Source organism: Camelus ferus, chromosome 12 (assembly GCF_009834535.1).
Source record: "Camelus ferus isolate YT-003-E chromosome 12, BCGSAC_Cfer_1.0, whole genome shotgun sequence".
NCBI lineage: Eukaryota > Metazoa > Chordata > Mammalia > Artiodactyla > Camelidae > Camelus > Camelus ferus.
Window position 1 is genome coordinate 6,688,650 of NC_045707.1, and position 15,161 is coordinate 6,703,810.

General features: G+C 42.4%; 1 protein-coding gene across 3 annotated transcripts in view; it reads left to right on the forward strand.

The window, feature by feature from the left end:
* Positions 1-15,161, forward strand: part of LOC102520392 — a 31,096-nt gene that overhangs the window by 13,940 nt on the left and 1,995 nt on the right. The window contains exons 1-9 of one of the 3 annotated variants that reach the window (XM_032492349.1): positions 6,880-7,068; positions 8,786-8,824; positions 9,557-9,600; positions 10,114-10,190; positions 13,447-13,512; positions 13,652-13,690; positions 13,947-14,123; positions 14,436-14,478; positions 14,819-14,973. In XM_032492349.1, coding sequence (XP_032348240.1) covers positions 8,793-8,824; positions 9,557-9,600; positions 10,114-10,190; positions 13,447-13,512; positions 13,652-13,690; positions 13,947-14,123; positions 14,436-14,478; positions 14,819-14,940 — 600 coding nt within the window. In that variant the 5' untranslated portion in view covers positions 6,880-7,068; positions 8,786-8,792 and the 3' untranslated portion in view covers positions 14,941-14,973. Of the gene's footprint in view, positions 1-6,879; positions 7,069-8,785; positions 8,825-9,556; positions 9,601-10,113; positions 10,191-13,446; positions 13,513-13,651; positions 13,691-13,946; positions 14,124-14,435; positions 14,479-14,818; positions 14,979-15,161 lie in introns of those variants that run through there. The other 2 variants (XM_032492346.1, XM_032492347.1) reach the window with 2 other exon arrangements.

The window sequence follows — 15,161 nt, forward strand, 5'->3', positions numbered from 1 at the left end:
TACTTAATTAATTTTGAAATTTGAAGGTACTTTAAAATTCTAGACAAAAAGTTCTTTATTAGACATACAATTTGTAAATATTTTCTCCTAGTCTGTGGCTTCCCTTTCTATTCTCTGAACAGTGTTCAGAGGAGCAGATTTTTTTCTTTTGATGAAGGCCAATTTATCAGGTTTTTTTGGTTATGGATCATGATTTGGGTGGTATATTGAGAAATCTTTGCCTAGTCAATGGATTTTCTATGTTTTCTTCTGGAAGTTTAATAATTTTAGGATTTAAAAATTGTACATATATGTGTGTAGGAATATATATACACATTCTTTTTCAGATTCTTTACTGTTATAGATAATGACAAGATATTGAATTCCCTGTGCTATACAATAGGTCTTTGTTGATAATCTGTTTTACATATAGTAGTGTGTATATGTTAATCCCAAACTCTTAATATATCCCTCCCTTTGTCTCCTTTCCCCTTTGGTAACTATAGTTTGTCTTCTATGTCTGTGACTCTGTTTCTGGTGTATAAATAAGTTCATTTGTGTCATTTTTTTTTAGATTCCATGTATAGGTGTTATATGATAATTGTCTTTCTCTGTCTGACATATTTCACTTAAAATGATAATCTCTAGTTCCAGCCATGTTGCTGCAAATGGCACTATTTCAGTCTTTTTTATGGCTGAGTAATATTCGTGTGTGTGTGTGTGTGTGTGTGTGACATCTTCTTTACCATTGATCTGTCAGTGGACATTTAGGTTGCTCCCAGGTCTTGGCTATTGTAAATAGTGCTGCTGTGAACACTGAGATGCATGCATCTTTTCAAGTTAGATTTTCTCTGGAATTTTAGGTTTTAGATCTAGTTCTGTGATCAATTTTGAGTCAATTTTTGTATATAGTGTGAGATGTGAATCAAGGTTCATTTTTTATATGAATACCCAATTGTTCTAGGACCATTTATTGAAAATACTGTATTTCCTCCACTAAATTGCATTTGCACCTTTGTCTAAAATCAATTGACAATATATGTCTAGACTCTATTCTGTTCCATCTATCTTGACATCAACAATCTCATACTGTCTTGATTACTGTCCAACTTTATTTTTTCAAAATTGTTTGGCTATTGTAGGTGCTTTGCACTTCCATATGAACTTGAGAAACAGCATATCAATTTCAACAGCCAAAAAATTTTGCTGAAATTTTAAAATGCAATTTCTTTGAATCTGTAGATCAATTTGAGGGTGGAATTGACATCTTAATAATTCTGAATCTTCTGATTCATGACCATTGTATATCTCTTCATTTATTTAGGTCTTTAGTTTCTCTCAACAGTGTTTTGTAGTTTTTAGTGTACAGATTTTTTTTAAATAGACTTTAGCAGTTTCAGGTTCACAGAAGAATTGAACAGAAAATACAGAGAGTTTGCACATAGCCCTCCCCACCCACACATATACACTCCCCTACCCTCAACATCCCTCATCAGTGTGCATATCTGGTACAATCGATGAACCAACATGGGCACGTTATTATCAACCAAAGTCCATAGTTTACATTAGGGTTCACTCTTGATGTTGTACATTCTATGGGTTTTGACAAATGCGTAATGACATGTAGCCATCACTATAGTATCATAGAGAATAATTTCATTGCTCTAAAAATCCCTTGTGCTCCATCTATTCATTCCTCCCTACCTCCCTATCCCCAAACCCCTAAAAACCATGATCTTTTTATTGTTTCTGTAGGTGTGCCTTTTCCAGAATGTCATTTGGTTGGAATCGTACAGTTTGTAGCCTTTTCAGACTGGCTTCTTTCATTTAGTAATATGTCTTTTTAAGTTTCTTCCATGTCTTTCATAGCTTGATAGATCTTTTTTTTTACTGCATATATATTTTTAAATTTACATATATGTACTATTCATTGTTTCTAAGGATGTTTAGAGCTTTAGCTTTTCAAACTTACATAGTTGTCAAAGGAATAAAGCCAACCACAAAATAAGAATGAATTCAAGAAGATACATACAGCCTGCTATTAACAGCAACATTATTTATAATTGCCAAGATATGGACGCATCCTAAGTGCACATTAATAGTTGAATAGAAAATGAAGATGCAGTGTGTGTGTGTGTGTATGAATACAATTCACCCATAATAAAGAAGGATATTTTGCCATTTGCAGCCCTTCATTCTTTTTTTTTTTTTATTCACTTCAAAAACCAGAATTTTATAACTGGCAGAGACATTTCCATTACATCAAAAACAACAAAATACCGAGAAATAAACTTAACAAAGGCGATTACCTATACTCCAAAAACCAAAATGTCACAAAGAAATGGAAAGATTTGTTGTGTTCCTGGATTGGAAGAATCAACACTATCAAAATGGCCACACTACCCAAAGCAATCCACAGATCCAACGCAACTCCCATCGAAATACTCATGACATTCCTCGCAGAACTAGAACAAACAACTCCAAAATTTATAAGGAACCACAAAAGACCCTGAACAGCCAAAGCAATCTTTTGTAGGTCTCTCTTTTCTTTTCTCTTTCTTCTTTTTGTTCTCTTTTTTTATAGTTTGATGACTAGAGAAGGTCCTTTAACATTTGTTGTAAAGCTGGTTTGATGGTGCTGAAATCTTTTAGCTTTTGTTTATCTGTGAAGCTTTTGATTTCTCCGTCAATTCTGAACAAGAGCCTTGCTGGATAGAGTATTCTTGGTTGTAAGTTTTCCGCTTTCATCACTTTAAGTATATTGTGCCACTCCCTCTGGCCTGTAGAGTTTCTACTGAAAAATCATCTGATAACCATATGGGAGTTCCCTTGTATGTTATTTATTGCTTTTCTCTCTCTGATTTTAATATTTTCTCCTTATTCTTGTTGTCAATTTGATGATGATGTGCCTTGGTGTGTTCCTCTTTGTGTTGATTCTGTGTGGTCCTCTCTGTGCTTCCTGGACTTGTTTGACTGTTCCGTTTTCCAAGTTGGGGAAGTTTTCAGTGATTATCTCTCCAAAAATTTTCTCAGGTCTTTTCTCTCTCTCTTCTCTTCCTGGGACCTCTGTAATGCAAATATCAGCACGCTTCATGCTGTCCCAAAGTTCTCTTAACCTATCCTCATTTCTTTTCATTCTTTTTTCTGTTCTGAAGTAGTGATTTCCACTAATCTGTCTTTTAGCTCACTGATCCCTTCTTCTGCCTCATTTAGTCTATTCTTGGTTCCTCTGGTGTATTATTCACTTCAGTGATTTTATTCTTCAACTCTGTTTGGGTATTCTTTATATTTTCCAGCTCTTTGCTAAAAACTTCGCTCTGTGCATCTGTACTTCTCTTGAGTTCTCTGAACATCTTGGCCATCATTACTTTAAACTCTTTCTCAGATAAATTGCCTATTTCCTCATCATTTATTTCTTCTTCTGGGATTTTATCTTCTGCCTTGGCCTCATATCGTCTATCTGTGTTTGTGGATTCCTTCCACAGGCTTTGGGATTATTGTTTTCTTATTTCTTGTATCTGCCCCCTGGTGGATGAAGCTGAACTAGAGGCATATGCTGGTTTCCTGGCAGGAGGAGACAGTGCCTGCCCACTGCTGGTTGAAGCTTGGTCCTGAACCTCTTGTGGGTAGGGCTGTGTCTAGAGGTCTTTGTGGCTTAGGAAGTCTGCTGATGAGTGAGGCTGTGTTCCCACCCTGTATGTTGTTTGGCCTGAGGCTTCCCTACAGGCCGTTGGGTGGGTCTAGGTCTTGGTGCTAATGATCCAAACAAGATGTCAGCCTCCAGGAAAGCTCAGGTAGATTAGCACTCCCTAAATGTCTGCCACCGGCTTTTATGTCTCTTGAGTGAGCCAAAGCCTTACCCCACGTCCCCAGGAGACTCTCCAAATCCAGCAGGCAGGTCTGGCCCAGGTTCCTATGAAATCACTGCCTCTGCCCTTGGACCTGGTGCACATGAGTTTCCGTGTATGCTTCCCGAGCCAGTGGAGTCTCCATTTCCCCTAGTCCTGTGAGGGTCCCAGAGCCAAGCTCCCCTGTCCTTCAAAACCAGGTATCCTGGGGTCTCCTTCTCTTCCAATGCTGAGACCGAGCTGGGGAGACTGACGTGGGGCTTAGAGTTCTCAGTCCTGTGTGAGGGCCTCTGTGACTTAACAAACCTCCAGCTTGCGGGTCGCCCACCCGAGAGATATGGGGCCCAATTATATCGTAAGCACGCCCCTCCTACCGTCCTGCTGTGGTTCCTTATGACTCCATTTGCAGAAGATCTTTGCTAGGTTCCAGTCTTTTTTCAATGGTTGTTTAGCATTCAGTTATGGTTTTGTTGTACTCAAGAAGAGAGGCAGTCTCGTGGTCCTACCACTCCACTGTCTTGACCAGAAATCTCTTTAGTGTACAGATTTTACACACATTTTGTCAGAGTATTTCATATTTTTGATGCTATTATAAGTAGTGTTTTTAAAATTTCAATGCTGAATTGTTCACTGCTATTTTATAGAAATACAATTGATTTTTTAATACAATTTTTAGAGCAGTTTTAGGTTCACAGAAAATATAATTGATTTTTATATATTGATCTTGTATCCTTCACCTTGCTATATATCTAGTAGCTTTTTGGATGATCCTGTAGGATTTTACACACAATCATGTTGTCTTCAAAATAAGACAGTTTTACTTCTTCCTTTCTAATCTGGTTGCCTTTTACTTCTCTCTTTTATTTTTAAAATTTTAATCTTTGTAATTCATTGAAAAAAGTGATCATCATTTAATGACTAATTGTGATTATCAAATTTGAAAAATATTAGTATAATCAGTGAGCAACATTATGATATATATGCAAGTGAAAGGGTTTTGTCTCATTTGCAGTTTGCAGCTGAAATTGATGGGGAAAATGTTACAGCTCTCTTAAGAAATTAACACAAATAATATAAGTGATATATGTAAAGGGCTGAATCATTGCAGTCATGAGGCTCTGATTCTAGAACTCTGTTACTCAAAGGGTACAATTTGACTTCAGGAGAAAAATTGACAAGTGATAATAAATCAGATTTTCAAATGTTAGGTTGATTTTTGGACTAGATTAGGCATGGGAAGGGAAGTCTGATCTTACACTTTTTCACTGACATCATTGCCATATTCAGGAGTGTTGTAGGTTTACTGATAGAGTAAGGGGCAGTTACTTCTATTTCTCAACTTAGTTCATTGTCTAAAACTTCCAGGACAATGTTGTATAGAAGCAACAGGGGCAGATATCCTTGCCTTATTCCTGAATTTAAGGGGAAAACATTCAGTATTTTACCATCAGGTATGTTGTTAGCTCTAAGTTTTTCGTAGATGTCCTTCATCAGGTTGAGGATGTTCCAACTACTTCTAGATTTCTGGGAGGTTGTTTTCAGGAACAAATGTTGATTTTGTTAAATGTTATTTATGTATCTGTTGAGATAACCACATGATTTTTTTTTTAGTCTACTAGTATGGTGAGTTATAATGGTTGGTTTTTGAATGTTGAACCAACCTTACATTCCTGAAAGTAAACTCCTTTGGTAATGGTGTATTATCCTTTTTATGTATTGTTGGTTTCAGTTTAATAAGATTTTGTTAATAATATTTGCATCTATATTTATGAAAGAAGTTGTTTTGTAGTTTTCTTATGTCATCTTTGTCTGGTTTTGATATCAGATAATTCTGCCCTCATAGAATGAGATGGGAAATATTTCCTCCTATTTTTCTGGAAGAGTTTATATAGAATTGATATTATTTCTTCCTTAAAAGTTTGATAGAATTTATTAGTGAAGCCATGTGGAACTGAAGTTTTCTTTGTGGGGAAGTTAAATAAGTTCAATGTCTTTAACAGATACAGAATGATTCAGGTTGTATATTTCTTCTTGCATGTGCTTTGGTACTGGGCTTTTTTTTTTTTTTTTAAGATTTTGTCTGTTTCATCTACATTGTCAAAGTTAGTGGCATCTCATTGTTCATAATGTTCTCTTATGATCATTTTAGTATCTATAGAATCTGCATCAGTATCACCTTTACCATTCTTGATGTTGAACATTGGCATTTTATTTATTTTTTCCTGATCTATTCTATCTAGAAGATTGTACATTCTGTTGCTCTTTTCGTTTTATTGATTTTTTCTATTTTTCTGTTTCCTACCTCATTTCTTTCCACTTTGAATTTTAAAATTTCCCTTCTTGTGCTTACTTTGGCTTTTATTTGCTTCTCCATTTCTAGTTTCTTAAAGTAGAAACTGAGGTCCTTGATTTGAGACATTTCTTATTTTCTCATATAGATGTTTTAGTTTGTAAATTTCCTTCTATGTACTGTTTTAGCTGCATCCCACAAATTTTGAGATTTTTTTTCTTTTCATTTAGTTCAAAATACTTTCTTTCCTTTTGATTATTTCACCCATATATTATGTAAAGGTGTGTTGTTTAGTTTCCAAATATTTGGAGATTTCTCAGGGATCTTTCTGTTACTGATTTCTATTTTGATTCCATGTGGTCAAAGAACATACTTTAAATGACTTTAATCTTTTAAATTATTGAGGCTTGTTTTATGGTTGAGAATATGATCCATCTTGGTAAATATTTTATGTGTTTGTGAAACTAAGGCATTCCTCAGTTTTAACCACCATAGTTTTGTAATTATTATTTTGTTACATTCATAGTTTTTTGGGGAGGGTATAGAAGTTATTGTCTTGAATCAGAAGCTGTCTATTTGATGTCTTCAAGCTCCTTAAGGGCCATCTCTGCGTCCTGTTTACCTTTCTATCCTCTCAGCATTATTCCTGGCCCGAAATATAAGTTCAGCAGACACTGGTTGAATGAATGGACGAATGGATGACACTTATAGTCAGGCTGTGTTCTTGTTTTTGATTTGAAAAATAAGAGTATTGTGTTATGTGACAAGACTGAGTCTTACACACCTTTGTGTCTTTGTGTCCCTACCGGAATTTGCGTAGATTTTGGCACATTGTAGGTGCTCAAGCAGAATTCATGGCATTGAATGGAACTGAAGAGATACTACAAAGGTGCTGCCTCTGACACGGGGATTTAAAACCACCCTGTGGCAATGACATACTACTCTGTCAAGGTAGGAGAGGTTGTCCTGTCATAAAGCCCCCTAAGACATGATGTCACACACAGACACCACACAGCTTGTGGAAGGGAGGGTCTGTGATTGGACTCCCAGACTTAGCTGGGCTCCTGTGCCCTTCTCAGTCTCAGTCCTGGAGTCTGAGGGAAGGTGAATACTGCCTGTGTACTGCAAACTGCTCAGATCATCAAGGTTGGCAGATTTGGTAAGCAGTTTCAAAAGGCTGCCCTCAGTAAACCACCCAAGCAGGTGAAATTTGTCTTTGCGACTCTTAGCCACCTTTTCTGTATCCCTCCTGCTTAGTGTTCCCCTTTCCTCCTCTTCTTCTCTCACTCAAAACCTTCTCTCAGAAAAAACCTGATGACTCCGCTCACACCCAGTTACAGGTGACTAAAAAGCTTACTGTTGAACATGTTGCTGGCAGTATTCTCAGGGAAGGTGAGTCGATGTGAAGGGTGTCCTGCAGAGAGATGCAGTGAGCTGAGGCCTGAAAAAGGCCCCTTGGATTTGGTGACAGGGAGGATATTGGCGACCTGGTGAGAGAGATTTCCAAGTTTGAGGGGGACAGAAACAGATTGAAGTGGGTTGTGGAGTGACGGAGAGGTGGAGTGGAGTGAAGACAGATACCCTGGACAGCTCTCTCAAGGAGACTGGTGTGCAGGGTAGAGGACCATTAGAATGGTATCTGGAGAAGGGATATGAGTTCAAGGGAGAAGCCTTTTTCTTTTAATGGAAGACATGGGTAATGTGTTCAAATGCTGATGAGGAGGAGCCACAAGAGAAGGGACGGCTGAATATACAAGTGAGGGAGGAGACCCCCAGATACCCCGGTTGGAGAATCTGGGTGGATGGGGCACAGGAGGGGGATGGCCCCAGAGAAGGGTCACAGCCTCCTCCCCTGAAGAGGAAATGACCTGTGAGAAGCAGAGGATGGGTGAGTTTGGTAGCAGAAAGTCTAGGGAACGTGCATCTGATGGTACCTGTGTTCCTGCCAAAAGTGAGGGAGGCAGAAGAGGGGTTAGAGGTTTAAAGAGAGATTCTGAAATCGTCTCTGTGGAGAACAGGGAACTCACTTGGGAGACGGAGCCTTACGAGGCCACACTGAGGGCCATCTCCCCCCGGGACCGTGGCTTCACAGTGTGTCTGTTCATACGCAGCTCAACACTGAAGGCAGGCCTCTAGACAGGGCCCTTTTGCGGAGGCCAGGGAGTCTCCTCCCGGTGCTCCCAAGATGATCCCAAAAACGCTGCATAACCTGGAAAATGCTTTAAATTGTTGGTAGTTTTTAATTGTTTTTATTTACTATTATACTTAGCCGCCTACACCTGGGGTCATTTTGCACCAAATATTCAATAGAACTCTACCTTTTTCCTTAATCCACTCTCAACCCCACCCCCCCTTTTCCATCCTGATTCCCCAGGACCTACCTTTCCAACTCTGAGGACATTGAAACAGCTTTTGTCTGGGGCTCTGAGGTCTTGGGAGAAATTCCCGAGCATTTTCTAAGCTCCTAGTGCTAGCCCACTCCATCCTGAGTTTGGCCTCCTGCTGTGACCAGCAGGCTTTCCCCTGGATGAACCTTGCTGGTGGAGGTCCTGCCGTTCCCCTAACTGCCTCTAGCCCACTGCAGTCTCCCTGCAAGCCACAGGGTAAAGGAACACCAGGATCCTGGGCCTGTGTGATGCACTGACTGCTGCCTATCTTTTCTTCTTAGACTGAAAATGGTGCTTGGTATGTGCTGCCAGAGAGAGAGGTAAAGTTTAGGTGGGCCCTGTTGCCATGCCCTGAAAGATCAGGAAAGGGAACCCCCCAACTTGGTCTCACGAGGAAGGGAAAATAGGATTCTATATTCCCCTTTCCCTGAGTGTTATAGTGTCTCTGGGACTTAGGGTCAGAGTGGAGGGCCTGGTTCTGACAGGTGGGATGTGCTTTTGTATGTGTGTATGTGTGTAGGCAGGGAGCCATCATCTTAGCAGTGCAAAAATGCTCTGTTTGTCCCAAGGGAGGGGTCCTAAAAGAACAGGATGGACAATGGAATATTATTTCTAATCCAGGTTGTGGGATCTGTCAGTCCAGAGTAGAGAGGGCTTTGGAGGGCTGTGGGGAGAAGAGCTAATCCAGCACTTGAATAAACAACTGTGAATGCCCAGCCAAGGCTGAGTCCCTGCCTTCTGGCTGGAGAGGCAAGATGGACCTATATAAACAAGTAAAGAAGGAGAGGAGAAAGGAGGGGAGCAGGGGTTCTTGTGGCTCCATGCTCCACGTCTGACTTTCTAAGTAGGCAGAGGCACAGAGTCATGCCGGCTAGTCAGCAGGGAGCCCAGGCTGAGCCCCATTACAGCTGATGGATTTATTCATCCACAAGTATTGATTGGACCTTCCCTGGAAGAGTAGGTCTTGGGGCTTGGACTGGGAAGAAAACCAGCACCCACTGGTGAGGGCACAAGAGACCCCAGCCTCACACTCAGCTCTGCTTTCCTTCCAGGCTCTACAAGTTCCTGTATGTAGTACAAATCTTCATCCTTGCAGGTAAGGGCCTGGGTGCTGGGGTGAGTTGGGGATGATGGCAGGACTCAGTGAACAAGTTCTCTTCTCAGAGCCACCCCAGTCTGCTGCTCCCCACCAGGATTCCCAGAGGCCTCCTGAAACTGCCATGTACCTGGCTGCCCAGGGCTGGCCACGCTGCTCGGAGCCACGGCTGGCCTTATTTCTCCCTTTCTTCCCTCTGCACTTTCATAGTGAAACTGGGATTTGAACTCATGTCTCACTCTAAACCCCCTGCATCCTCCCCCAAACACCCACAGAGAAACCAGAAAACCCCATACAACCTAATAATGTCCCACAGCATGATCTGCAACTTGCTTGCATATCTTTTGAAAAACTACCCCCTCACACATTTTAAGTTAATACCTAGTATCTTTCATCACACATTTAAATAGTTTTAAAGGATATGATTTCTGGCATATTGTAAATACTGACATTTAAAAATAACTGCATCACTCTTCTAAATGTTTTAACTAGTCTTTTTTCACCTACTTGCAGGAGTGGTGTACTACTATTTTCAGGGGTCTCTGGGGAAAGCAGACCCTGACCATGAGATTGCTGGGGGCTCATCACAGGTAGGGACCTCTGTCAGGGTCAGGAGGCTGGGACTATCTCACTGTAGCCCAAATAGAGGTCATGTTATTTGACCTCAAATGTTCAACCAACTGCGTGTGTGTGTGTGTGTGTGTGTGTGTGTGTGTGTGTGTGTGTGTTCTGTCAAGGAGGCCCTGCCCCTCACAGGCTGGCTATATGGTAACTTCAGGGCTCTGTGGCAGTGACCCAGACAAACCTTAAGGAACATATAACCCCTAACGGGTATGAGTAGCCCTGAAATGTGGTTCTGTACTCATATGTGAATGGGGTGGTGGTGAGCAGGATACTTGCCTGGGGTTACATACCCTCTTTCATGTGCCAGGTTCGAGAACCTGTGGCAGAAGCCCCTACTCCCAGCCCTCTGTGAGGAAAACACAAATGGATGCTGGATGCTCACTGAGGGCCACGTGCTAGATTAGGTGTTGCCCATCTATTACGCCGTTTAAACCTCACAGCAACTCAGAAGCTCCCACTTTGTAGATGAGGAATCTTAGGCTCCCAGACGGACAGTGACTTGACCCAGGATGCCCAAGGTGACAGGACAGAACTACATACCTGGTCTCTGGAGGCCTTCTGCTCTCTGCCTAGTGCTGTTGGGAAGAGGGGATTTTCATGGGGACAAGGTTATCTGTGACTGAGCAACACTGAGAAGTGTGCACTACACATTTAGGGAGTGTATTCAGAGATTGGAAAGCCCCTAACGAGGCCCATGTTGGCAGGTGCCTTGGGGATCACTGAGTCCAATGTTGATTCCTTTAAAATATATGTGTATATATATATATACACCAAATTTCCATCTTAAAAAGTTTTATTGTCTCCAAAGGTATCCATATAGTTTGATGAGTCAAAGTTTTAAGACTTGAAACAAAAAACTAGATGCATTTTACACCAACCATCTCCATCCACGATTCTCACCACCTTTCCAGCTTCCAGCCTTTCTAGTCATAGCCTTTGGTTTTGCCCCTATGGTTCTAAGTAGAAAGCTTATCCTTATTTGTCTTGATTTTTCAGATTTAAACATTATCCAGTGAATTCCTACAATGGAAGATGAGGATTTAGCTTTCTAACAAGTGCACACTTATTGCCAACACACATTTCATCTCTCTCCAGCCTTCCAGCATAGTTACAGCCTAATTTTTGGCACTGTAAATGTTTTAATCTGAGTAATGACATTTTCAATTGTGAAAAAAATTTACAGTATCATATTGCTTTTTTCCTGATTTTTATATCATTTTGGCTTTTAAGCCCCTCCCCTAGAGTGGTCTCTTTTTATTCACTTTTTTAAAAATTAAGGTATTATTTATATAGATTAAAATTCATCCTTTTTTAGTGTACAGTTCTATGAGTTTTGACAAAGTATACAGTTGTGTAACTGCCACCACAACCAAGATGCAGAACGGCTCCATCATTTCAAAAAACTCCCCCATACTCACTTGTAGTCAACTCTTCCCCCACTCCCAGCCCCTGACATCCAGTGGACAGTTTTCTGTTCCTGTAGTTTTGCCTTTGCAGAACTGTCATATAAATGGAAACATCCAATATATGTGGTCTTTTGAGTCTTGTTTCTTTCACTCAGCACAGTGCATTTGAGGTCCACCCAGTAGCTGTGTGCAGCAGTGGTTTGTTCCTTCTTATTGCTGAGTAGTTGTCCACTGTGTAGATGTTCCATGGTTTGTCCATTCACCAGTTGAGACACTTAGATTGTTTCCAGTTTTTGACAATTACAGATAAAACCACTATAAATATTCCTGTACAAGTTTTATGTGAAAGTAGGCTTTCCTTTCACTTAGGCAAATTCCTCGCAGTGGGGTTGTTGGGCCATGTGGGAAGTGTATATTTGGTTTTGTAGGAAACTGTCAAGCTTTCCCAAAGTGTCTGGTACCCATTCTGCATTCTCACCAGCAATGGATGAGAGGTTCCACTTGTTCTACATCATTTCCAGTATTTGCCTTAAAAAAAAAAGCCATTCTAATAGGTGTATATTGTAATTTTTAGACTATATAAATAATATTCCTAGCTGAATCATGTAGCATACCATAGTTGTGTATAATTTTGGTTTTTCCTCTTTAAAATTGTTTTTAGTTTTCTCTGTACCTATAATTAATTCACCCAAGCTCTCTAACAAAAAAAAAAAAATTTCCTTGCAATACAATTAGACAAATTAGGCTGTTTATCAATATGATCATTTTCCTGGAGACATTACCTCATGGAGCCCTCCATCCTGTTTCCATCTGGACAGGATGCCCTTGAGGCCTGCTGCGCAGCTGGGGCCTCCCTTCGCTGTCATTCTGGAGGACGCTTCACTTTTGTTACGTGTGGGAGCCCGTGTTACTCTCTCTTTCGGTGGAGCATAACCTCTGGTTCCTTCCTGAGGGGTTGTCTTGAGGTAGTATGTCTGAAAAGGTCTACTTCATACTTAGCTAAGAGTTTGGCTAGGTTAGAATTCTAGACTAGAAATAATTTTCTCACAGATTTTGAAGATCCTCATTGTTTTCTGACCTCAAAGATTGGTGTTGATGAAAGTCGAATTCCTAAAACAGACTTTTTTCTGTGTGTTTCTGGAAGTTTTTAGGTTCTTCTCTTCATCCTCAGTGTTTTGAAATCTATTAATGACATAATCTGGGGTGGGTCTCCTTCATCCGTTGTCCTGGACACTTGGTGATTCCTTCTTTTCTGGAAACTCATGTCCCTCGTCTTTGGGAAACTGTCTTAAAAAGCTCACATACTTACTTGGTCTCTCCCCCTGCCACTTCAAGTGTTGACTCTCTTCCTTCTGATTTCGCTGTGGGAGCTCCTGACCTCTTCTCTCTGTTCTTTCTGGGGAATGCTTTTTTCAACTTTATCTTCTACACTTTGATTGGATTTTTAATTCCCATGATCATATTTTTGTTTTTAAAGAATTCAGGGGGGGAGGGTATAGCTCAGTGGTAGAGCTTGTGCTTAGCATGCATGAGGTCCTGGGTTCAATCCCCAGTATCTCCATTAAAATAAATAAAAACATAAACAAAACTAATTACTGCCCCCCCAACACACAAAAGACTTAGAGATTGCTCTTTGAACAGAGCCTACTCTTGTTTCATAAATGCAAAGTTTTATCTTCCTGAAGACATCAATTATTGTTGGTTTGTAGTCTTTGAGTCTCTGTGCAGCAGGCATTGACTGTGGAGACTAGTGCATCGCTGAGCACTTAAGATGTCACTTCACCTTCCCTCTCTCCTTTCTCTCTTTGTTGTGCAGCCCATAGGGGAGACCTTAAGGCCAGTGTGGGGGCAGATGGATAAGTGCTATCCTGTGACTACCCAGGTGGGTAAGGGCTGGGGACCTCTCTTCCCCTGGCGTAGGGTGGCTGTCCTGGGCACCCTTGGGAGGCACACACAGTAAGAAGATGGGCCCGACTCCCACACACTCAGAGCTGTATGTCACGTCCCATTTCCCTACGCAGAGACACAGAGTCAAGAATGGGAAGAAGCAAGACTCCGAGGTAAGTGAGGCCTGCTCGGAAGGGCCCAGGGCTGGGGCTCTCTCCTGCTGGCTCCATGAGCTCACAGCCAGGAGTCCCCGGCAGAGTGGCAGGGCCCCTCTAGGAAACTCACAGCCCTACCACGGCCCAAGCTGAGAAGGGAGGGAAATCTGTTGAAAATAAAGAACTATACACACTCCAAGTGTGGAGGATGGGGAGGGGTTAGGTGAGCAGAGGGCCCTTCTGCCTTTTTCTGCCCTCCTGACCCTCCCTGCAGGCCATGACCCCCAAGACAACGGGAGGGCCAAATGATGCTGCCCCCAAGGAGGAGACGGATGTCTTGTCTCAGGATGAGGGCGAAGTGAGATCCCCAGGGGAGGAAGCGGCCAGCCCAATTCCAGCTGGGCAGGAGGTGGCTGAGGAGGAGGCTGTGTCAGTGCCTCCAGGAGGGGAGGTAAGGAAGCCCCTGCCTCAACTGGGACATCCCAGCATGGCTCTTACTGAGAAGCCCCAGGGCGCTGCAGGGTGGAGAGGCCATGGGGAAGGAGGGCAGTGGTGGGGGGTGCTGGGGCACCCCCAAGATGACTGGGCCAAACTGCTATCCCAGTGGAGGAACAGCTCTGTGTGGAGCTGAGAGGAGCAGACATGTGTAAGCGGAGTGGCTCTGAATCCTGGCCTCCCCCGACTTCTTGTTAAGTGCGGCTTCAGTTTCCCCATCTGCACAATGTAGAACCTTGCCCCCACCACGCCCCTTCTTCCTTCCCAGGAAACTAAAAAGGCCCGAAAGGAGATTGCTGTATATACTTCTGGTAAGACAACTGACCGCAGCCTGCTGTAGCAGGGCTGCCCTCCTCCCTAATCTCAGTGACCCTGCAGAGGTCACAGATAGCCCAGCTCCTCTCAGACTCTCCTGCCCCAGGGAGGGGAGGGAAGAAACCCAGGTAGCCAGATGCCTTATCTTCCCTGAATGAGCCCCCTTGGCTCCTTCCTGGTTTGGCAGGACTCGGGGACCACTCCCCTTGTGCTGGAGGAATACCCTAGCCTTTTATCAATGCTGCCCTGCTCCCCTGGTACAGAGGGTGCCCTGGCCCTGGGGAAAGGTTCCTTCCAGAAGTGGACCCACTGGGCTTGCCTGTTTGTGCTTTTTAGAGGCCTCTGAGGTGGACATCAAGGAAGAAACGCCTGAGGGCTGGGTCCCCCAGCTGCTGAGGAAGCTCTGGCTGGGCTGGTTCCCAGCCTCTGACTTCCCCAAGACTCAGAACCGTGAATGACAGAGTGTCCAGTAAATCCACAGCTGCTGCTTCTGCAGGTCTGGCTGCCTCCTTTCAGGGGCCTCAAATTCCCACAAACTGAGTGTGGCTTTGTCCACGCTCCCTGCCCCAACAAGCAGTACAAGGTTACACAGTGTCATAGCAGAGCAAAGACTAGGGCCAAGATGTCTCCTCCAAGGTCCCCACATGGCCTTCTCCTGCTCTGGCCACCTCATTGTCAC